Source organism: Eumetopias jubatus, unplaced genomic scaffold, assembly GCF_037043125.1.
Source record: "Eumetopias jubatus isolate StellerSeaLion01/CBP00866 unplaced genomic scaffold, mEumJub1_p1.0 scaffold_4, whole genome shotgun sequence".
Lineage (NCBI taxonomy): Eukaryota > Metazoa > Chordata > Mammalia > Carnivora > Otariidae > Eumetopias > Eumetopias jubatus.
In genome coordinates, this window is record NW_028274810.1 from 115,539,877 (window position 1) to 115,562,911 (window position 23,035).

The following is a 23,035-nucleotide window of genomic DNA, read 5'->3' on the forward strand; positions in this document are numbered from 1 at the left end:
AATGTCAGTTGCCAGTGGGTTTCACCTGTTTCTGGTAGAGGGGAAATGAGCTGTTCTTGAAGAGAGTATAGCTTTTAGTGCCAAACAGACCTGGCCTGGCTCTAGATTCTTCTACTGGGGCTCAGCTCAACAGATTAAAAGGCTGTTATGTGCCAGGCACTGGGCAGGAGAGAGAACAGGATCGGCACGGCTGTCGTCAGGATGAAGCTTTTACTCTATTGTATTTGGCACAAGTGGGTTTGCCTTTGAGCCTCCGTTATACTGGCCGTAAGATTGTCTCTAGTATACTGTGACTTCTTTTAGTGGTGAGAATAAATGACAAAATATATGAACATGATGTCATGTGGGATGCTTCATTAATTTGTAGCCTCAATCCTGTATGCTTGCAGCTATGAGCAGCTGAATTTATTGATGAAATTATAAAAATACTCATTCCTTTGGCAAAACTGTCATGGAATTAAATTTGAAGATCATTCTGGTCCCAAGTTGATTTGTAGACCTTAGCCAACTATCTGTACACTATTTCAAGGTCTGCTGGGGATGGGTTCAGCTAACTGGTTATCTAGTTAACAGGCAAATGGACACAATATCTAAACAGAAGATTTAGGCTGTATTCCAATTGTCATGTATTCTGTTAATATTTTATAGTACCAATTACAGAATAAGAAAGAGACTTTTTTTGCATGACGATTTTGCTTTGCAAAATATAGATACAAACTTCTAGGTTACATCAACATATCAGGTAGGGTCTCACACAAATAGGACACAGACTCATTCTGTGGAAAATTTTGGAAGTGCAGAAAACTGTAAGAACAAGCGTCATTTGTAATCTCACTACCATAATATAGTCACTGTTAATGTTTTTAATGTATCTCCTTCCAGCCTTTTTTCAGCCCATATATTTTATAAAATTCAGTTTATATTTTATAATGCAATTTTGTCTCTTGCTTTTAATACCTAATCACATTGTGCTTATTTTCCTCCGTTACTCAGATTATTCACAAATTCTTCTGTAGTGACGTGTTACATTGTGATGAGGATCCTCTGTAATCTGCTCAGCTCTTCACACTGTAGCCAGTGAGATCTGGTAAAATGCCCGTGTGATTGTACTCTTCAAGGCCTCACACTGTTAGGAGAACTTGGCCTGTGAGGCCTCCTGGGGCTGCCACTTCTCCAGCCTTGTCTCCCCATTGGCTGCCCATGGTCTCTGGGCTCTAGCAGGTGCTCTAGCCCTCTGGGCACTTGTACTTCCTTGCTGTCTCCTTGCAGGTGCCTCTTCCTCATTCTGGATGCCTCCCCTGTCCCTGGCTTGCTTAACTCCTATTCATCCTTAGCTATCTGCTCAAATGTCCAGTGCTCAGGACAGTGTGCCCCCTAGACTGATCAATCTGCCCTGATCTGGGCTCAGAGAGCATCATCCTGTCTTTTCCCGTCACCGCAGGGAGGCTGTGCTCCTTACCTGCTCATCTCTATGTTTATTAGTCTGGCCTATTCCTTCCTCCAGAAAGTGGGCTCCAAGAGAGCACGAGTTATATTTATTTTTGTCTCTATTGTGTCCCCAGGGCTTGGAGTACTTTTTTGAATGAAAGAAGGAAAAAAATAAACGTGCAAACAAACTAGTTCCTTATGTTGGGACCTTTCAGCAGCTTTCCACTCTTAATGCTGTGAGAAGTTGTGCGGTGAACACCTTTGTTCCCATTTTGTATGCTTTCTCTCAGTGGATTCCCAGACGTGGAATAAGCACATCAAGGGGTCTGACCTTTTTAAGCTCTGCATGATCACTTTCTAAAATGCAGTGGCAAGAGTGGCTCTCTCCCTGCCTGGGGAACATCTGGAGTGAGCTGATGTAACGCAGTCATGTGGACGTTGCAGCTCTGTGCGTCAGTTCACGGTGGTAGCGAGCAAGGCTTGCGCTTGAGAGTCAGATGTCGGCTGCCTAGCATCTTCATCAGATTCATTATCCTTGGCGGGAAACAGAGCACTGAGGGCTTTTATCAGGTATTTGTGTAATGATACCAAAAAAAATCAGAGCAAAAGATTCTCCTAAGACCATTTAGATGTTGCATTAGAGGAGAAAATACTGTGATTTGTTTATTTAATTAACATTCTGAATCCAGGGTTTCTTTCTCCGGTGTAAAATCTATCACCTTCTGGGTTTCTTTGTCATATGAAAAAGATCCAAATTAGTTTCCTGAAATTAGCCTTGGGTTTAGCATGCAGGCGTAATACTGACTTTCAGATTTGAATATTTTAATTACATTATGTGAATGGTACCCTCTGGTGTTTATGAACTACAATAGATTTAAATATTTTTTTATTTAAAGACAAGGCAACCTGTGTTGATCAAATCTAGTTGTATGGATAGTTCCATAAATATAGACTTTGCAGTTATGGTGGATACAGCTTAATGGTGTCTGATTAACAGCACTAAGTGATGATCAATGTTTCTGAGGATCTTCATGGACAACCTGGACATACGTCCAGGAGGGAGCAACTGTGGAGGAGAGGAAGCCTCACCTGCTTGTCTGGCTCATCTGCCGATTCCTGTCCCTGCTGCTTGCTGCAGTACTTTGGTGACCATCATTCACTGATTCCAGAAACAAGGCAGGGCTGTTCCAGGGCACTGGAAGCCCCATACAGGGGGCCTTCTCAGTGCGTGAGGTCACACTGGGGAGGGGAGTGGTGGACGTGGTGTTTGCAGGGGTTATAGAGGAAGAGGAGCAGTGTGCAGGCTCTAGATGCTCAGTCCGCTTCGGGTCCCATCCTGGCTTCACCACTTACTCATTGTATAACCTGGGGCAGAGACTGTTTTGTCATCCTTACAATGGGTGTACCAGTAGGGCTTGGCGTACCACCTACTCAGTATTAGCTGTTACGACCATCTCATACACGTTGCCATATTGAAAGAGAAAGGATCCATGAGGCAGACCATGCTTTTATTCTCCATCACATACACAAAATCTGACACAGTGCCTGAAACACACTGGCAGGTATTCTTAGATGAAAGTCATTGATAAGTGGTTTATGAGGTTAACGGCCCGCAGTTAAACAGCAGTCCCCTTTTCTCCGTGTGAGCGCTGAACTAGCTGTGGTGAAGGAGGGGGGCGATGGGGCCTGGAGCATCAGCTCAGCTACTGATGGAGTTTCGGGGGACATAGCATGATGCACATCAACACGCAGCTTCCCGTTCCTAGGCACCTGACTGCCTCCACTGCCCGCCCTTGACCCAGTCCTTGACTGCTGCTGGCCAGGCCCATGCAGGCCCTCCTAGCTGAGCACTTGCCCCCCTCACCTATGCTCTCCAGCAGACCCTTTGTCGCCAGAAGGGCAGGCACGGAGCTCTGCTCATGACGGCCAGGTGCCCAGTCAGATAGGCCAGTTCACTTGCCCTGGGCGGGACTTTCACTGATGAGTGGCCGCAAAGGGCAGAGGGCTCCCCCCGACAGCTCTTTGAACGGGCGGGCAAGTGTGCATTGCTGCAGCTGTGGAACAGACCAAGCAGATTGCGTCTGGTCTGACGGAGCTGTCGGAGTTCATTCCGTGATGACTGGTCATGTAGCCAGAACACATCCAGGTCAGCTTTGGGGCACAGCTGGTCATTGTGTACGTTGTGAATGACGCATCCCTCTTCCCTCTCTCCTCTTGCCTCCCTCATCTTGTTCTGCAAGCCTCAACTCAGACATCTCTTCAGCGTTGCCCAACTGCCCAGTGCAGGTTGGATGTCTCTTTCTCTTTGACCCCGCACGTGTTCCTGTCCACACTGGCCACCCTGGCATGCAACCAGGTGCTGACCTGTCTGCTGTCCCCCACACTGGGAGCCCCTGAAGAGCAGGGACCCATACTTGGCCCCGCGGTCCTGCGCCAGGCCATTTAGTTGACTGTGAGCCTTTGGTGTTGGGTTCCTAAGAAGGAATCCAAGGTCCTTAGGGAGGTGCAGCGTCTCCCACGGTAATGGTGCTGTCGTCTGTTTCTAGGCTAGGGCCCACCCAGCTCAAGATCTTCACTTGTGAGTACTGCAACAAAGTCTTCAAGTTCAAGCACTCGCTGCAGGCCCACCTGAGGATCCACACCAATGAGAAGCCCTACAAGTGCCCCCAGTGCAGCTACGCCAGTGCCATCAAGGCCAACCTCAATGTGCACCTGCGGAAGCACACCGGCGAAAAGTTCGCCTGCGACTACTGCTCTTTCACCTGCCTGAGCAAGGGCCACCTCAAGGTGCACATCGAGCGCGTGCACAAGAAGATCAAGCAGCACTGCCGCTTCTGCAAGAAGAAGTACTCAGACGTCAAGAACCTCATCAAGCACATCCGAGATGTGCACGACCCCCAGGACAAGAAGGTCAAGGAGGCCCTGGAGGAGCTCTGCCTCATGACCAGGGAGGGCAAGCGGCAGCTGCTTTACGATTGCCACATCTGCGAGCGCAAGTTCAAGAACGAGCTGGACCGTGACCGCCACATGCTGGTGCATGGGGACAAGTGGCCCTTTGCCTGCGAGCTCTGTGGCCACGGGGCCACCAAGTACCAGGCGCTGGAGCTGCACGTCAGGAAGCACCCCTTCGTGTACGTCTGTGCCATATGCCTCAAGAAGTTCGTCAGCTCCATCAGGCTGCGCGCCCACATCCGCGAGGCGCACGGGGCTGTGCAGGAGACCGGGGTCTTCACTAGCTCCATCAACCAGAGCTTCTGCCTCCTGGAGCCTGGCGGAGACATCCAGCAGGAAGCCTTGGGGGGCCAGCTGCAGCTGGCAGAAGAAGAGTTTGTGTTCCAGGGGGTGAATGCGCCCAAGGAGGCGGCCTGCTCCGGAGATGCTCAGCCTGAGGAGGGACGGAAGGAGCTGGAGGTCTCTGTGGAAGAGCCTGCCTCACCTGTGCACTTAGCCACCCCCCAGGCCGAAAGCGCTTCCCTGCCACCCTGTGAGCTGGAAGCTGCTGTGGACTCTGCGGACCTTCATTCGCACTCGGTGGTTTCCGATGGGTTTTTGTTGAAGAACGATACCTCCTCTGCTGAGGCTCATGCTGCTCCTGAGGAGACCTTGGATGCTCCACACAGAGCCTCCTCCCAGACTCAGGGCCAAGAAGTCACACCACTGCTGTCTGAGGCCAGAAGCACAGAAGCAAACCAGGACATGCAGGGTGCCGAGAGCCCCCCGGGGGTGGGGCAGGAAGTGGCTGCCCCCCCACCTGAGGGACCAGACCCTAGTAAGTGTCTCAGGTCAAACCCAGGTGAGGCCTCAGACCCTGCTCTGATAGCGGGTGGAGGGGACCTGGCCCTGCCCCAGCCTGACTCTTGCATGCCTGCCTCTGAGCACCGGGCAGGCATCAGCGCGTTCATGAAGATCCTGGATGGTTTACAGAAGAGACGGATGAACACCGGTTTGTGTGAGAGGATCCGGAAGGTGTATGGGGACCTGGAGTGTGAATACTGTGGTAAGGAGAGGCAGAGCTGGGCAAGTAGCCGGTTGAGCTCTGTTCCCGGCAGCCCCGCCCATCCCCAGCTTGCTTTGGGTTCCCCTCGTGTTTGATTCGAGCTCAATATCTCTTTGCAAAGAACCGCTTCTAAATGAGCTACCCTTCATCATCTGTAGATAGCAACAGGTGCTGCCCTTTAGCATGTGGAGTCTTTGTGGAGGCAGCCAGGGGCACTGGACAGTTGGCCGCACCGGCGTCGTCCGGTGCATGCAGCGGTTTACCCCATGCCCTCTGCCAGAACGGGAACAAAGGAGAATTGTTCTCCTGGCACACGACAGGTGTGAAGTGTAGCTGAAGTTGTGGCCTTGTCAGCGCAGCTCTCTGTAGGGAGCCCCAAATAGAGCCCTTCTGGCTCACGGTGCAGGCCTGGTCTCTGAGTCTCCCGGAGAGCTGGAGGCCCTGGCCGTAGGAGGCGTGGCTCTGGCCCTGGTAGTAGAGTAGAGACTCTGGCTTACGCATGTGCACAGCCATCTTTGGCGCTGTCCTTGGTCCTCAGCAAACACTGTTTCCTTCCTCCCACCTCTGACATCATGCAGACATAGCAGCACCCTTAAGGTCTACAACCTCCCGCCTGAATGGTAATTTGCAGACAGAAGTGAGGAAGGTGTGAAGGGTGACCTGGACAGGCTGGAGAGGGAGCTAAGTAGAATAGTAAAAAGACAAGTCATAACGGGAAAATCAAATTCAGTATAAAAGAAATTTCCTTGTTCTCATGTGACGATGTTTTTTTAGGCAAACTTTTTTGGTACCAGGTGCACTTTGACATGCACGTGCGCACCCACACGCGGGAACACCTGTACCATTGCTCCCAGTGCCATTATTCCTCCATCACCAAAAACTGCCTTAAGCGCCATGTCGTTCAGAAACACAGTAACATCTTGCTGAAGTGCCCCACCGATGGCTGTGACTACAACACTCCAGATAAATATAAGCTGCAGGCGCATCTGAAAGTTCACACGGAGCTGGTAAGTAGCAAGCCCGCGGCCGTGCCGTCCACCCCAGGTGCTCACCGCTTTCTAGCCTTGGTGCGTGTGGTGCTGTCCTGCTTTCTGGGGGCCTAGCATGTGAGCAGGCTCCTTGCTTCCCAGAACGCTTCACCCCAGGATTCCTTTCGCAGGGAGAGTCTCAGATGTCGCAGAATGATTCGGTTGAACAAATTTCCTCTCTGTGCAGATTTTTCAGCGTCAGAGAAAAACTACTGAAGATCTGCGGAGTAGAAACAAAGCAAGGATTTCTTAAATGACGTTATAAAGAGTTATTAATAACAGAGGTACTAGTAATAAGAGCTCAGTTCGGTAGTGCCTGGGAAGCAGTAGGCAGTGTTGGATTCACAGGGAGAACGCGCTAAACAGTGATGACCACTGCCGTCCTCTTGTGGGGTTGGTTGTTAACTCTTTGCGAGAGATTGTGAAGCATTTTTATTTAAAAAAAAAAAGATAATTTAATCCAAGGAGCTGTTAATGTTCATAATGGTAAAACTTGGTTTAATTCTTTGGTGGAAGATGATGTAGCATACTGAATGACTGTTTATTTTTGCAAATTCTCACATCACTCAAGGGGCTGACACCCGAGCATGATTTGAGCCTTCTGCGGGTTATAAAGGAGGTTCCCCCCTCCCCGCCCCGCCCCGGTCCCAGGTGTGGTTCTGCTTTAATGGCATTCCTCCAGCACAGAAGGAGGCTTCGGAAACTTGGTGTGCTTCCACTGTGTTCTGGTGTGGAAATCATTCGCGCTGTGGCACTTTGTCACTCCGGGTGAAGTCGGGTGTTGTAGGTGCAGTGGGGTGGGTCAGGGCCTGTGCTTTGGGGTTAGATCCCTGCCGATACTGTCTCCAGCACTCATACTATTGGGTGTACTCCAGCACACGTACATATCGTGGCTATTGGGGCAAATCGCTTGTCCTTTCTGAGACTTGGCAGCCTTCTGTATGTAATATGTATTAAAAAGTATATATCCATCTTCTACACATACACACATGTATGTCTACGTATATATGCACTTATGTATTTACGTATATATGTATTATACACACATGTACACACATTTGCATACACATGTTTGATGCATGCTTGTAGACACAATGTATGTTTGTTTCTGTATATAGCTCTCCCGGGTTCCTGGGAGGATAAGATGGAATGTTCTGGCAAGAACCTGGCTCAGTGATTGTGTTGTCAACCGTGTGCTCACTACTGTCTCTCACCTGGGTCTGTTTCTCTTTCTGAGTAGGGCACGAAGGCAGGCTCTTCCTGTTTCCTTATAGAATTGCTGTTAGATTGGTCGTGCTTCCGGTACTGTCTCAGGGTGGGGGAAACTGGGGTGGCAGAAATCATTATGGTAACTTTGCTAGAAATGCATATGAGGTCAAGAGGGAGGGCGGCCAACATGGGGACAGGGTGCTGGGGGCAGCCTTGGGGTGTAGCAGTTAAGACCAGGAACCAGACTGTGGGTTTTAGCTCTGGCTCCCCCAGTTGGCATGCATCTGACTTCAAGATGAGTCATGTAACTGCCCTGTGCCTCAGGTTACCGATCCTCGGGAGGGTGAGGTGAGAGAATATACGTAAATGTCTCAGAAGGAAGCCTGACGTTGAGTAAGCACATATGCCACTGACTGTTATAATTACTAATATTTATTCTACTTATCATTTGGGGACTGGTTGCTCTGCATCGAGAGACTTTGAAACAGAGGCTGAAGGCTGACACAGAAGAGGAAGTTGTAAGAGCCCTTCAGTGTGTGGGACTGTTTTTCCCCACACCCATTTTCCTCATCCGTCACGTGTGTCAGAGGGACTCAGGTCCAGCCCAGGCATTTTCTTGCCTCTGGATGCTGGTGCTCAGCCTCCTGGCCACATCCCTGTCCTCATGGTCAGCAGGGCCTGTTGGGGACACGTCCTAAGATCTTAAGCCCCAATTTCGTATGCTTTCATTTATCTTGATAAACCAGCATTTATTTATTTATTTATTTACTTATTTAATTTATTTTAAAGGTTTTATTTATTTATTTGATAGAGACACAGTGAGAGGAGGAACACAAGCAGGGGGAATGGGAGAGGGAGAAGCAGGCTTCCTGTGGAGCAGGGACCCCAGTGTGGGGCTTGATCCCAGGACCCTGGGACCATGACTTGAGCTGAAGGCAGATGCTTAACGACTGAGCCACCCAGGCGCCCCTTGATAAACCAGCATTTCAAGAAGCTTCTCTTTTCAACTTTCTGTGGTTGTGAATCTTCCTTCAGAGAGGCTGTGTCTGCAGTGTTGACACGTGAGAAGGTGTATAGGGGAAAGGGGGGGTGACGGTGTCGGTTCTCATCCTGTGGTCCGGGCCCCCTTTTCATAATTCTCGTGCCACCTCCAAGAGGTGGGAGTATTTCCTCCGCAGGGCAGATCAGGAGCCTTCTGCACAGTCATTTGGTAGCTCATCCCTGGTCACACTTTGGTTAGGGCAGACGGTCGTGAATGTCAGCCACGCCCCTCTGGCAGGTCTCTTGGACACTTGCACACCGTTGGAGGGAACGTGCTGGAGGTCGACTTTGTCCCATGAGAGCAGGGGCTGCGTGGGTGCTTTCTGTGCTGTAGCTCATGCTACGATAATGGAATGTCCCTGAGAATTCCCGTGAGAGAAGAGCGGGAATAAGGGAGCATGACTCTGTTGATTTTGTAAACACGGGGAGTTATCCTGATTCTCATCAACACGTTTTCTTAGAAGTTGTTAAAGTGTGCTTCCCCTCCCTGATGTTTGCAGTTCTTCCATTTGAGGCGCTTTTAAAGGTGAATGGGCTCCTGGAGACCTGAAGCTCGCTGACGCAGGCTAGAGGCTCCATCCTCTGCGAGCCAGGCATTGGGATTTCAGACATGAGTACGACCCCCGTCTGCCTTCAGGATGCTCTGTTTCGGGGAGTGGGGGGCGATAAATAAGAGGACAGTTATAGCAATGAGGGAAGCCAAGTGAGGCCAACACAAAGTGCCCTTCCCCTCCCACACCACCCCGGAGTGGTCAAGGTAAAGGTAAAGGAGGGCTGCCTGGAGCTTGATGAGTAGGATTTGGCCAAGGGAGCGGCAAGGGGGGAGCTCCCAGCAGAGTAGGCAGCACACACTGAGGGGAAGCCTTTTGTGTTTATACTAGGATATTGAAAACGTTTCCATGAAGCACACAGACTTCATTTGCCAGCGTAGTTAGATAGCATCATTTATGAAAACAGGTTCTAATATTTGGAGTTTAGACAACATTTGTCTTTTGAGCCTGTAAATTATTTCTGGAATGTAGCCTGAAGTTACCAGGGAAATGTTGACCTGGTGGGGAGATCTTCCGCTAGCTAGCATTGCTTACTTTCCCCTTCTCCAAGCCCTAGACAGCTGCTGATCTGCTTTCTAGTTCCATGGGTTGGCCTGGCTGGAGATTTTGTATAAAGGGGATCATGCAATTTATAAATAATGGCAGAGTGAGTATATACCCTGCTTTCTTAGAGTCGTGGTGAGGGTCCCATGAGATAACGCGAATGAGCTTCATGATGTAAAGGTGCCGAACAGAGGACTCTGGTCAGGGAAGGGTCTACCTGGCTTGGGTGAGTGGTGCTGTTGTGACCTCACATCATCCTGGGGCTTGGGTGTGCCCCGGAGAGATGGGTCAGGTGTGTTAAAAGTCTGGCTGGACTTTGGCATTTGATCCAACCCAATTCCCATGCAGTACAAAACTAAGGAAATTTTTAAATTGAACCCCTGCACCACCCCAAATGGGCCTCCATCCAGGTCCATTCTAGTTGCAGTAGGACCCTGGGATAATTTGGCTGAGTTTCCTATTTCTGTGACTCTTAACCATGTCTTTGCTAATGATGCGCTAAGTGATCAGAAGGCGTGAGTACATTTAATGTGGTCTCTCCCACCACATCCTCCCTTTCCTGAAGAACTAGGTGGTGTGACATATAGTCAAGGCTGTATTAGCATCAAGGAAATGTGGAGAGCCAGCCACGAGTGGTAGTTAATGATGTTGCCGGAGCAAGCCCCCTTTTGACAGCACTATGCAGAGTTTGTGCAGGGGAGACTCAAAGAATGTGTGTAATGCCAGGGGCTTTGGGCTCTGGTGGGCTGTAGTTCAGACCCCATGTCCACCTCCGTGATCTTGGGCATTTGCTGAGCCTCCGCTTTCACATTTGTAACATGAAAATTAGGTACCATCTCTGGCCTCTCAAGGTCATGGCATGTAAATTAGAAAATGTGTGGAACACCCAGATCAGTTTTTGTGGTCCACACGTCATGGTCCATGAAACAGTTTAGTTGTGAAACAGTTTAGTGGGTCACAACTAGTAAGTATCTCTTAAAAAATGAAATGCCATGGAATAAAATAGAAATTACTAGCATTAGGCACCTCTACCCGAGGTTAAGTATTGTTTTCTGAGACCTTTGTTTCCATGTTTCAAGATTTACTTATTTTAGAGAGAGAGAGAGAACACACGCGCAGGCTTGGTGGGAGGAGAGGCAGAGGTTGGGGGGGGGGCGAGAGAGACTCTCAAGCAAACTCCACACTCTGACAGAGCCCAGTACGGGGCTCGATCTCATGACCCGGAGATCATGACCTGAGCCAAAACCAAGAGTCAGATGCTTAACTGACTGGGCCACCCAGGTGCTCCCGTTTCCATGTTTCAATATGTTTATATATCAGTGAGTGTGCTTGTGTGTCCCAGATGGCAATGTCAAATGGGTGACCTCCTGTGGTTCCCTCTAAATAAGCTTATGTTACTGACCCAGCTGATGTAATTCATGACTTCCTGAATCAGAATCGCATGGGGGTGAGAGGTTGCTGGGCTCATGCCTCCACTGTAATTTGAGGGGGACCTGGGAATCTGCCCCTTAGGTCCCTCCTGATAGATACATTTGAAATGGTAGGAAATGGAGCATATGGTGGATGCTCACAATATGTCAGTCTTTTCCGTTCATCTCCAGCTTGTGCTCTTTCTAAGAAGACCATCTGATCTGAGGGCACGTGTAGCAGTCACACGCCCGCCCTGGGGAGAGGGCACGTTTTGGTGTTACCTGCTAACTCGACCACCTATGGGTCTGGCTTCACTTCCTAACTTCTCTGATTACCTGGTCTGTGAAGCACCTCCGGGTTGTTGTGGGAATTTAGTGAGATAGTGTTTGTGAGGGACTCAGCACAGGTCCAGGTGCACAGGGGAGTGGCCTGTCTGAGTCAGCTCGTCCTTCTTCTTAGTAGTGGCGGGAGGCGGTGGGGGAGTGGTAGTAGCGGGGTGCGGAGGAGTATCCGTCTGTCCAGGGCGGGATGGTCTCTCAACACACATTTCAGATTAGCTTTTGGTCCCTGCCTTTGAAAAATGTCTGCTCTGTTTTTGGCCACAAGGGTACACACATTTAACACATCTTACTCATACTTGGAGGAAGTAGAGTAACATGTTGCCAGCAAAGCACAGAGAAAGTAGAGGGAGCTACCTCCAATATCTTTCTGGAAATCAACGGATTCATCTTTTTTTTTTTGCTCCGTGGTCACAGACCAGTTTGTTTCTGTGTGGCCCCGTCTGGGCGCGTATCCACAGTGCCGGAGACCTCGGGCTCCCAGAGCTTCCTGCGTCTAAAATGCAGCTTCCTGTGAGCAAGGCGGGGGTCTAGGATTGAAGGGGCTCACTTGGCAAAACAACTGCTTTCAATGGGAAGCGGGATCCTTGAGTCGAAATCGCAAATGGAACATGTTTGGGGTTTTTTTTGTTTATTCTTTCTTTCTTTTATTCTTTCTTTTTTTGGGGGGGCGGGGAGGGGGCCAGGCTTTTTTTCTAGTTCAAATCAGTCACGATTTCAGTGTCACCTTTTCTGCCTCTGTGTGGTGGCGGCTCTCACTAGCTGATGGGCCCCTGGAGGCAGGGCCAGTGTCTCATAACTCTGTCCTCAGTGCAATGCCTGGCACATAACAGGGGCCTTTGGAAGGTCTGAGGAATGAATGAGTGAGTCCACGGAGGACAGTGGACACCATCACCATGCTTTTATTCCTGAGAGATTGTTCAGAGTCGAATCTCCCACCATTTTTTAAACTTGACATCACATATTTTATAGGAGTAGTACTTACCTGGTAGTTAATACACTTGGGGGCCGGGGGCAGGCTTGATATTCTCCACCCACTGCTAGTTTCAGGCCTGAGAACTGCCCAGTTGCTTTGGGGGCCAAGGCACCTGCCCTAGAGCTATAGACCAAGGTGGAGTCCACCCAGGGGTGAAGCGGGGGGCCTGAGCCTGAGCCCTGGGGCAATGCCCACACCCCCCACCCCACACTGTGGCTACAGACTCCTGCTGATGCCTTTCTTATTTCAAAGGGTCCTTTGTTGCTTTGAAGGCCATCTCCACTGGCACAAACAAACTCCAAGGGCTGGGCTCCTTGGCTGTCATTACTGTGCAGGCCTCTTGTGCTCTGTCTCTGCCAGGAGCTCTTTTAACAGAAGCTCGTTTTAAGTTTGCTGTGTCAGTTTGGGTTTTCATCTCTGGTACAGAACTGAGGCTTGGAAAAAAATAAATGAGTCCTAAGAGTCCCCCTCCTCCTGCCGCCTGTGTCCTGCTGCCTGTGTCCTTCTGACAGTCTTCAAAGGCATCAAGAAATGAGGGGACCAGATAAGCTCTAAGATAAATTGCTTTCAGACTATCAGCGATTAAAAGAAAAAAAAAAAAAACAACAAATAGCAAGGACTCGGGAGAGGACTGTAAACTCTTTCAAAGCCCTGCTGAACGCCTCCATCATCTCTGCTGATGAGGGCACTGGGGGCAGGCGGGGGTGGTGACGTCCTCCTCCAGGATGCCCGCCAGGCCCAGGGCATCTTTCAGACATGGCCTGTGAGCACGAGTGCCTGTGTGCAGACTCAGGGAGTGATGGGGTGACCTGGAAGGGTCAAGGGCAGAGGAGGACAGTGACGGGAACACCTAAGAAGGCCTGAACCCACAGCGCAGCCTGGGTAGAAGTCTGCGGCATTGGCTGGGCACGAAGCTCAGGACAGTGTCACGGGAGCTGCCTGGACCCCTTGGACACCTGAGCTTGGCAGGCATTGCTTGGAACCCAGATGTTTGGTGGGACATGCAGCCAGACTGATGGTCCAGAGGGACTTTTGTTAGGTGTTGCTTTTGTTTTTGAATACTAAGTACCGTTCTCCGAAGTGTGCTCCAGGGAACACCCTCTCTCGAGCTGTCCTGCAACAGCAGCAACTAATCCACAAAGGGATTTGGAGGGTGCTCACTCAGATCCCCGCTTGGAGATTCCACAAGAAGGTCTTTTAGCCGAGGCCGAGTTGCATTAAGGCCACAGCCACATCAGCGACATCTCTCAAATTTATTGAGCGCTCACTAGAGGCCAGGCTCCATTCTGAGCACTTTATGTGTGCTGTCTCTTAATAAATTTTATTTTTTAGAACAGTTTTAGGTTCACTGCAGACTGACCAGAAAGTCCAGAGATTTCATTGTCCCCAAACAGGCACAGCTGACATCTCACACCACAGTGGTACCTTTGTCACAGTCCATGAACGGACACTTACGAGTAACACCCAGAGTCCAGAGTTTACATTCGGGGTCACTCTTGGTGGTGTACGTTCTGTGGGTGTGGACAAATGTATAATGACATGCATCCATCATTATCGCATCGTGCAGATGAGTTTCACTGCCCTAAAATCCTCCTCGATCCAGCTGTTCATCCCTTTCTTTCCCCCACATTCTGGCCACTGTGGATCCTTTCGCTGTCTGCATGGTTCTGCTTTTTCCAGAATGTCATAGAGTTGGAATCATATAGTCTGGAGCCTTTTCACGTAGGCTTCTTTCACTTAGTAAACAGGTCCTTAATTTATTTCTAATCTTAGTGGGAAAACTTCTAGTTTCTATCATTAAGTATGGTGTTAGCTGTAAGTGTTTTATAGATAATCTTTATCAAGTTGGGGAAGTTCTCACCTCTTCCTAGTTTACTGAGATTGTGTATCATGAATGGATGTTGGATTTTACCAGATTCTTAATGTTTCTATTGATGTGAGCATGTGATTTTTATTTCCTATCCTACTGGTGTGATGGATTTATTATTTGATTTTAGAATGTTGAATCAGCCTTGGCTACCAGGGATAAATCCCATTTGGTTGTGGTGTATAGTTCTTTTTACACATTGTTGGGTTCGATGTGCTAATGTTTTGCTGAGGATTTTTGCATCTCTGTTCATGAGAGATATTGGCCTGTAATTTACTTTTCTTGTAATGTCTGTCTGCTTTTGGTATTAGGGTGATGCTGGCCTTTGTAGAATGAGTTAGGAAGTTTAATTCTTCTGCTTCTGTTTTCTAAAAGAGATTGTAGAGAATTGGTATAATTACATGTTTGGTAGAATTCACTGGTGAACACATCTGGGCTTGGTACTTTTTGTTTTAAAAGATTATTATTTTTTTTTTAAAGATTTATTTATTTTGAGAGAGTGCATATGAGCGAGGGGAGAGGCAGAGGGAGAGGGAGAGAGAGAATCTTAAGCGGACTCCTCACTAAGCGTGGAGCCTGATGCAGGGCTTGATCTGACGACCCTGAGTTCATGACCTGAGTTGAAACCAAGAGTCACATGCTCAACCGACTGAGCCACCCAGGCACCCCTTGTTTTGGAACAGTATTAATTTTTGATGCCATTTCTTTAATAGAGATAGGATCATTATGATTATTTCTTTGTGAGTTTTGGCAGATTGTGTCTTTTAAAGAATTTGTCTGTTTCATATAGGTTGTCAGATTTGTGGCCATAGACTTATTCATAATATTCCTTTACTATCTTTTTAATGTTCAGGGGGATCTGTGGTATGTCCCCCTTTTCAGTAGTAAGTCCCCCTTTTCATTTCTTATATTAGTAACTTGTGGCGTCTCTTTTGCCTAGTTAGCCTGGTTAGAGGCTTAATTTTATTGATCTTTTCAAAGCGTTATGTTTTGGTTTTGTTGATTTTTCTCTGTTGATTTCCTGTATGTATGTATTCTCAAGTTTTTATTTAAATTCTAGTTAGTTAACATATAGTATAATACTGGTTTCAGGAGTAGGATTTAGTGATTCATCACTTACATATGCTCATCACAGTGCTCATCACAACAAGTGCCTTCCTTAATACCCTTCACCCATCTAGCCCATCCCCCCCACACCTCCCTCTAGCAACCTTAGTTTGTCCTCTATAGTTAATTGTCTCCTATGGTTTGCCTCCTTCTCTCTTTTTTACCCCCCTCCCCTATGTTCATCTGTTTCTGAAATTTCACATATGAGTGAAATCATATGGTATTTGTGATTTCCTGTTTTTAATTTATTTGGTTTCTGCTCTAATTTCAATTTTTTTTTCTGCTTAATCTGGATTTAATTTACTTATCTTTTTCTGCCTTCCTAAGGCAGAAGCTTAGATGGTTGATTTTAGGTCTGTCTTCTTTTCTCATATTATACATTCAATGTTATATAAATTTTCCTCTAAATACAGCTTTCGTTTCTTTTCATAGATTTTGATAACTTGTGTTTTCATTTTTATTTAGTTTAAAATTAAAAAAAATTTTCTTGAAATTTCTTCAACTTGTGTTTTTAAAAATATATTGTTTAATTGGTACATATTTTGAGATAGTCCAGCTATCTTTCTGTTATTGATTCCTAGTTTAATCCATTGGGGTCTGTGAGCAGACTCTGTATGATTTCACTTCTTTCCAATTTGTTGAGGGCTGTTTTATGGCCCAGAACGTGGTCTCTTTTGGCAAATGTTCTATGTGACCTTGAGAAGAATGTGTATTCCGCTGTTGTTGAATGAAGTAGTCTACAGATGTCAATTATACCCGGTTGATTGATGGTGTTGTTGAATTCAGCTGTGTCCTCACTGATTTTCTGCCTGCTGGATCTGTCCATTTCTGATAGAGGGGCGTTGAAGTCTCCAACTAAAGTAGCGGATTCATCTTTTTCTCCTTGCCATTCTACCAGTTTTTACCTCATGCTTTGTGATTCTGTTGTTAGATGCATACATGTTAAGGATTATTATGTCTTCTTGGAGAGTGACCTCTTCAACATTATGTTGTGTTCCTTTTTATAAATGATAATTATCCTTGAAGTCTGTTCTGTCTGAAATTAATAAAGCTACTTCCGCTCTCTTTTGATTAGTGTTAGCCTGGTATAATTTCCTTTTAATCTGCATGTGTCTTTAAATTTAAAGGGGTTTTCTTACAGCCAACGTATAGTTGAATCTTGTTTCTTGATCCAGCCTGGCAATCTCTGTCTCTTAATTGGTACATTTAGATCACTGGTAGTCAGATTATTGATATAGTTGAATTAATATTGATCATATTTGTTGGTATTTTCTATTTGTTGCCCTTGTTCTCTGTTCCTTTGTGTTCCAATCTTTTTCTTTTCTGTCTTTTGTAGTTTTATTTATTTATTTTTTAAAGATTTTATTTTTCTGAGACAGCACGAGCAGGGGAGGGTCAGAAGGACAAGCACACTCCCCGCTGAGCAGGGAGTCCAACAAGGGGCTTGATCCCAGGACCCTGAGACCTTGACCTGAGCCAAAGACAGACACCTAACTGACTGAGCCACCCAGGCGCCCCTCCTTTGTAGCTGTAATTGAGCACTTTATATGATTTCATTTTCTCTCCTTTCTCAGTATATCACTTATACTTTTTTTTTTTTTTAACTTTTTCTGGTGGGTACCATAGAACTTGTGGTATACATTTATATATAATCCAAGTTGATTTTCAAATAGCACCGTTCCACTTTATGGATAGTTTAAGTACCTTGTAATAAAATGATCCTTATTCCTTCCTTGTACCCCTTGTGTCATTGTTGATATTTATTTCACTTTTATATAAGCGTATGTATATAGATAGCATATATTATTGAATACATTGTTGCTGTGATTATTTCGAACAAACTTTCTGTTAGAGCAATTAAGATTAAGATAAATAAAAGTTTTTATTTTACCGTCACTTCTTCCTTTTCCAGTGCTCTTTCTTTATGCAGATCAAGTTTCTGACTTTATCTTGTTTTGGTATTTCTTGTAAGACAGGTCTTAGTGGTAACAAATTCCTTCAATTTTTGTTTGTCTGAGAAAGTCTTTATTTCTCCTTTATTTTGAAGGATACTTTTGCAGGGCACAGAATTCTGGGTTGGTGCTCTCTCTCAGCCCTGTAATGTTTCACTCTGTTCTCTTCTTGCTTGGTGCTCGCTCTCAGCCCTGTAATGTTTCACTCTGTTCTCTTCTTGCTTGGTGCTCGCTCTCAGCCCTGTAATGTTTCACTCTGTTCTCTTCCTGCTTGGTGCTCTCTCTCAGCCCTGTAATGTTTCACTCTGTTCTCTTCCTGCTTGGTGCTCCCTCTCAGCCCTGTAATGTTTCACTCTGTTCTCTTCCTGCTTGGTGCTCGCTCTCAGCCCTGTAATGTTTCACTCTGTTCTCTTCTTGCTTGGTGCTCGCTCTCAGCCCTGTAATGTTTCACTCTGTTCTCTTCCTGCTTGGTGCTCTCTCTCAGCCCTGTAATGTTTCACTCTGTTCTCTTCCTGCTTGGTGCTCGCTCTCAGCCCTGTAATGTTTCACTCTGTTCTCTTCCTGCTTGGTGCTCGCTCTCAGCCCTGTAATGTTTCACTCTGTTCTCTTCCTGCTTGGTGCTCGCTCTCAGCCCTGTAAAGTTTCACTCTGTTCTCTTCCTGCTTGGTGCTCGCTCTCAGCCCTGTAATGTTTCACTCTGTTCTCTTCCTGCTTGGTGCTCGCTCTCAGCCCTGTAATGTTTCACTCTGTTCTCTTCTTGCTTGGTGCTCGCTCTCAGCCCTGTAATGTTTCTCTCTGTTCTCTTCCTGCTTGGTGCTCGCTCTCAGCCCTGTAATGTTTCACTCTGTTCTCTTCTTGCTTGGTGCTCGCTCTCAGCCCTGTAATGTTTCACTCTGTTCTCTTCCTGCTTGGAGCTCGCTCTCAGCCCTGTAATGTTTCACTCTGTTCTCTTCCTGCTTGGTGCTCGCTCTCAGCCCTGTAATGTTTCACTCTGTTCTCTTCCTGCTTGCGTGGTTTCTGAGAAGTTGGGTATAATCCTTATCTTTGCTCCTCTAGAAGTGAGGTGTCCTCCCCGCCAACCCTGCTTGCATTCAGTCGTTTTTCTTTAACTTTGGTTTACTGTAGTTTGAACCTGATAGGTGTAGTTTATTTGGTATTATTCCTATTTGGTGTTCTCTGAGCTTTTTGGATCTGTTTCGGCATTTGATACCCTATTAGGGAAATTCTCAATCATTATCATTTCAAATATTTCTTCAGTTCCTTTATCTCTTTCTTCTTCTTCTCATATTCTCACCACATGCATGTTCCTTCTGTCGTTCCACAGTCCTTGGATGGTCTCTTCTGTTTCCATCAGTCTTCTTTCCTGCCTGCTTTTCAGTTTTAGAGTCTTCTTTGGAGATATCCCTAAGCTCAGAAATTCTTTCCTCAGCTGTGGCCAGTCTCTTACTACTCCCATCAGGCATTCTTCACTTCTGTTGCAGTGGTTTTGATCTCTAGCATTTCTTTGTTGGTTCTTTCTGAAAATTTTCATGTCTCTGCTTTCATTGTGGGCAATGTCTCTTGCCTGCTATCTGCTTCATCCAGCAGAGCTCTGAACATGGTGCATCAGAGTTATTTTAAATGTTCAGTCTGATAATCCCAGCATCCTTGTCAAATCTGAGTCTGGTTCTGATGCTTGCTCTGTCTCTTCAAACTGTGTGTCTTGCCTTTTAGTGTGTCTTGTAATTTTTTTCTTCCTTCATAGCTGGACAGGATGTACTGGGTACAAGGAACTGTAATAGGCCTTTATTAACGTATTGGTAAGGTTTGGGGGAGGGGGATCCTTTTATAATCCTAGGATTAGATCTCAGTCTCTCGGTGAGCCTCTGACCATGGACATGAACTTCTCCGGTGTTTCCTGTTTTTTTTTCCAGCTCCCTTAGGTGGGAAAGGCTGGCTAAAGTGGTCTGGGTTTGGGTACATCCTTTCTCACACATGGAAGGATGTAGTAGGAGGCTGGAGGTGGGCATTTCCCTTCCCCCAGGTAGCTTTGTCTCTGATAATACCCCAGCAGGTTAGGCAGTGGTTAATTGGTTTCCCCTGGAGGCTGGCCTTGTTTATATTTTATTTTCATTTACTTATTTAAATTTTATTATGTTATGTTAGTCACCATACAATACATCATTAGTTTTTTTTTTTTAAAGATTTTATTTATTATTCATTTGAGACACAGAGATGCAGAGAGAGAGAGAGAGAGAGAGCATGAGCAGGGAGAGAGGCTGAGGGAGAAGCAGGCTCCCCGCTGAGCCAGGAGCCCGATGTGGGGCTCGATCCCAGGACCCTGGGATCATGACCCAAACCGAAGGCAGAGGCTTAACCATCTGAGCCACCCAGGCACCCCACATCATTAGTTTTTGATACGGTGATCCACGATCCATTGTTTTCTTATAACACCCAGTGCTCCATGCAGTACGTGCCCTCCTCAATACCTATCACCTGGCTAACCAGTACCCCCTCCCCCCTCCCCTCTAAAACCCTGTTTGTTTCTCAGAGTCCATAGTCTTTCATGGTTCATCTCTCCCTCTGATCCCCCCCCTTCATTTTTCCCTTCTTTCTCCTAATGTCCTCCCTGCTATTCCTTATGTTCCACAAATAAGTGAAACCATATGATAATTGACTTTCTCTGCTTGACTTATTTCACTTAGCATCATCTCCTCCAGTCCCATCCATGTGGATGTGAAAGTTGGGTATTCATCCTTTCTGATGGCTGAGTAATATTCCAGTGTATATATGGACCACATCTTCTTTATCCATTCGTCTGTTGAAGGGCATCTCGGCTCTTTCCACAGTTTGGCTATTGCGGCCATTGCTGCTATGAACATTGGGGTGCATATGGCCCTTCTTTTCACTACATCTGTGTCTTTGGGGTAAATACCCAGGAGTGCAATTGCTGGGTCATAGGGTAGCTCTCTTTTTAAATTTTTGAGGCACCTCCACACTGTTTTCCAAAGTGGCTGTACCAACTTGCTTTCCCACCAACTGTGTAAGAGGGTTCCCCTTTCTCCACAACCTCTCTAACATTTGTTTCTTGCCCTGTCCATTTTTGCCATTCTAACTGGTGTAAGGTGGTATCTCAGTGTGTGGTTTTGATTTGCATTACCCTGATGGCTAATGATGATAAACACTTTTTCATGTGTCTGTTAGCCATTTGTATGTCTTCTTCAGAGAAGTGTCTTTTCATGTCTTTTGCCCATTTTTTGACTTGATTATTTGTTTTTTGGGTGTTGAGTTTGAGAAGTTCTTTATAGATGTTGGATACCAGCCCTTTATCTGTAGTGTCATTTGCAAATATCTTCTCCCATTCTGTGGGTTACCTCTTTGTTTTGTTAACTGTTTCCTTTGCTGTGCAGAAGCTTTTTATCTTGATGAAGTCCCAAAAGTTCATTTTTGCTTTTGTTTCACTAGCTTTTGGAGATGTAGCTTGAAAGAAGTTGCTGTAGCCGATGTCAAAGAGGTTACTGCCTATGTTCTCCTTTAGGATTTTGATGGATTCCTGTCTCACATTGAACTCTTTCATCCATTTTGAGTTTATCTTTGTGTATGGTGTTGGAAAATGGTCGAGTTTCATTTTGTCCAATTTTCCCAGCACCATTTATTGAAGAGACTGTCTTTTTTCCATTGCATGCTTTTTCCTGCTTTGTCAAAGATTATTTGACCATAGAGTTGAGGGTCCATATCTGGGTTCTCTGTTCTGTTCCATTGGTCTATATGTCTGTTTTTGTGCCAGTACCATGCTGTCTTGGTGATCACAGCTTTGTAATACAGCTCGAAATGGGGCGACGTGATGCCCCCAGCTTTGTTTTTCTTTTTCAAATTTTCCTTGGCGATTCGGGGTGTTTTCTGATTCCATACAAATTTTAGGATTGTTTGTTCCAGCATTTTGAAAAATGTCATTGGAATTTTGATTGGGATGGCATTGAAGGTATAGATTGCTCTGGGTAGCATAGACATTTTAACAATGTCTATTCTTCCGATCCATGAGCATGGAATGTTTTTCCATCTTTTTGTGTCTTCTTCAATTTCGTTCATGAGTGTTCTGTAGTCCCTAGAATACAGATCCTTTACCTCTTTGGTTAGGTTTATTCCGAGGTATCTTACGGTTTTTGGTGCTATTGCAAATGGAATTGTTTCCCTAATTTTTCTTTCTACAGTTGCGTTGTTAGTGTATAAGAAAGCAACTGATTTCTGTGCATTGATTTTGTATCCTGCCACATCACTGAATTGCTGTATGAGTTCTAGTAATTTGGGGGTGGAGTCTTTGGGTTTTCCACATAAAGTATCATGTCATCTGTGAAGAGAGAGCGTTTGACTTCTTCTTTGCCAGTTTGAATACCTTTTATTTCTTTTTGTTGTCTGATTGCTGTTGCTAGGACTTCTAGTACTATGTTGAACAGTAGTGGCGAGAGTGGGCATCTTGATGTGTTCCTGATCTTAAGGGAAAGGCTTTCAGCTTTTTCCCCATTGAGGATGATATTTGCTGTGGGTTTTTCATAGATGGGGATTTTATGAACTTGAGGAATGTTCCCTCTATCCCTATACTCTGAAGAGTTTTAATCAGGAAAGGATGTTGTATTTTGTCAAATGCTTTTTCTGCATCCATTGAGAGGACCATATGGTTCTTCTCTCTCCTCTTATTAATGTGTTCTATCATATTGATTGGTTTGCGAATGTTGAACCACTCTTGCATCCCGGGAATCAGTCCCACTTGGTCGTGGGATGATCCTTTTAATGTATTGTTGGATCCTATTAGCTAGGATTTTGTTGAGGATTTTGGAATCCATATTCATCAGGGATATCGGTCTGAAATTCTCCTTTTTGTTGGGGTCTTTGCCTGGTTTGGGGATTAAGGTAATGCTGGCCTCATAGAATGAGTTTGGAAGTTTTCCTTTTGTTTATATTTTTTGAAACAGCTTCAGTATTATAGGTATTATTTCTTCCTTGAATGTTTGGTAGAATTCCCCAGGGAATCCATCAGGCCCCGGGCTCTTGTTTTTTGGGACGTTTTTGATCACTGCTTCAATCTCGTTAGTGGTCATTGGCCTATTCAGGTTGTCAGTTTCTTCCTGTTTCAGTCTTGGCAGCTTATAGGTTTCTAGGAGGGCATCCATTTCATCCAGATTGCTCAGTTTATTGGCATATAGTTGTTGATAATAATTTCTAATAATTGTTTCTATTTCCTTGGTGTTAGTCATGATCTCTCCCCTTTCTTTCATAATTTAATTAATTTGGGTCCTTTCTCTTTTCTTTTGGATAAGTCTGGCCAGTGGTTTATCGATCTTATTAATTCTTTCAAAGAACCAGCTTCTAGTTTCGTTGATCTGATCTACTGTGTTTCTGGTTTCTAATTCATTGATTTCTGCTCTAATTTTAATTATTTCTCTTCTAATGTGTGGCTTAGGCATCATTTGTTGCTTTTTCTCTAGTTCTTTAAGGTGTAGAGTTAGTTGGTGAATTGGGGATTTTTCTATTTTTTTGAGTGAGGCTTGGTTGGCTATGTATTTCCCTCTTAAGACCACCTTTGCGTATCCCATAGATTTTGGACCGATGTG

At 45.9% G+C, this 23,035-nt stretch overlaps 1 protein-coding gene across 4 annotated transcripts in view; it reads left to right on the forward strand.

The window, feature by feature from the left end:
* ZFAT (zinc finger and AT-hook domain containing) overlaps positions 1-23,035 on the forward strand; it is a 192,673-nt gene that overhangs the window by 67,799 nt on the left and 101,839 nt on the right. For all 4 annotated transcript variants that reach the window (XM_028105589.2, XM_028105590.2, XM_088022745.1 and 1 more), the window contains 2 exons: positions 3,975-5,425; positions 6,200-6,432. In XM_028105589.2, coding sequence (XP_027961390.1) covers positions 3,975-5,425; positions 6,200-6,432 — 1,684 coding nt within the window. The remainder of the gene's footprint in view (positions 1-3,974; positions 5,426-6,199; positions 6,433-23,035) is intronic.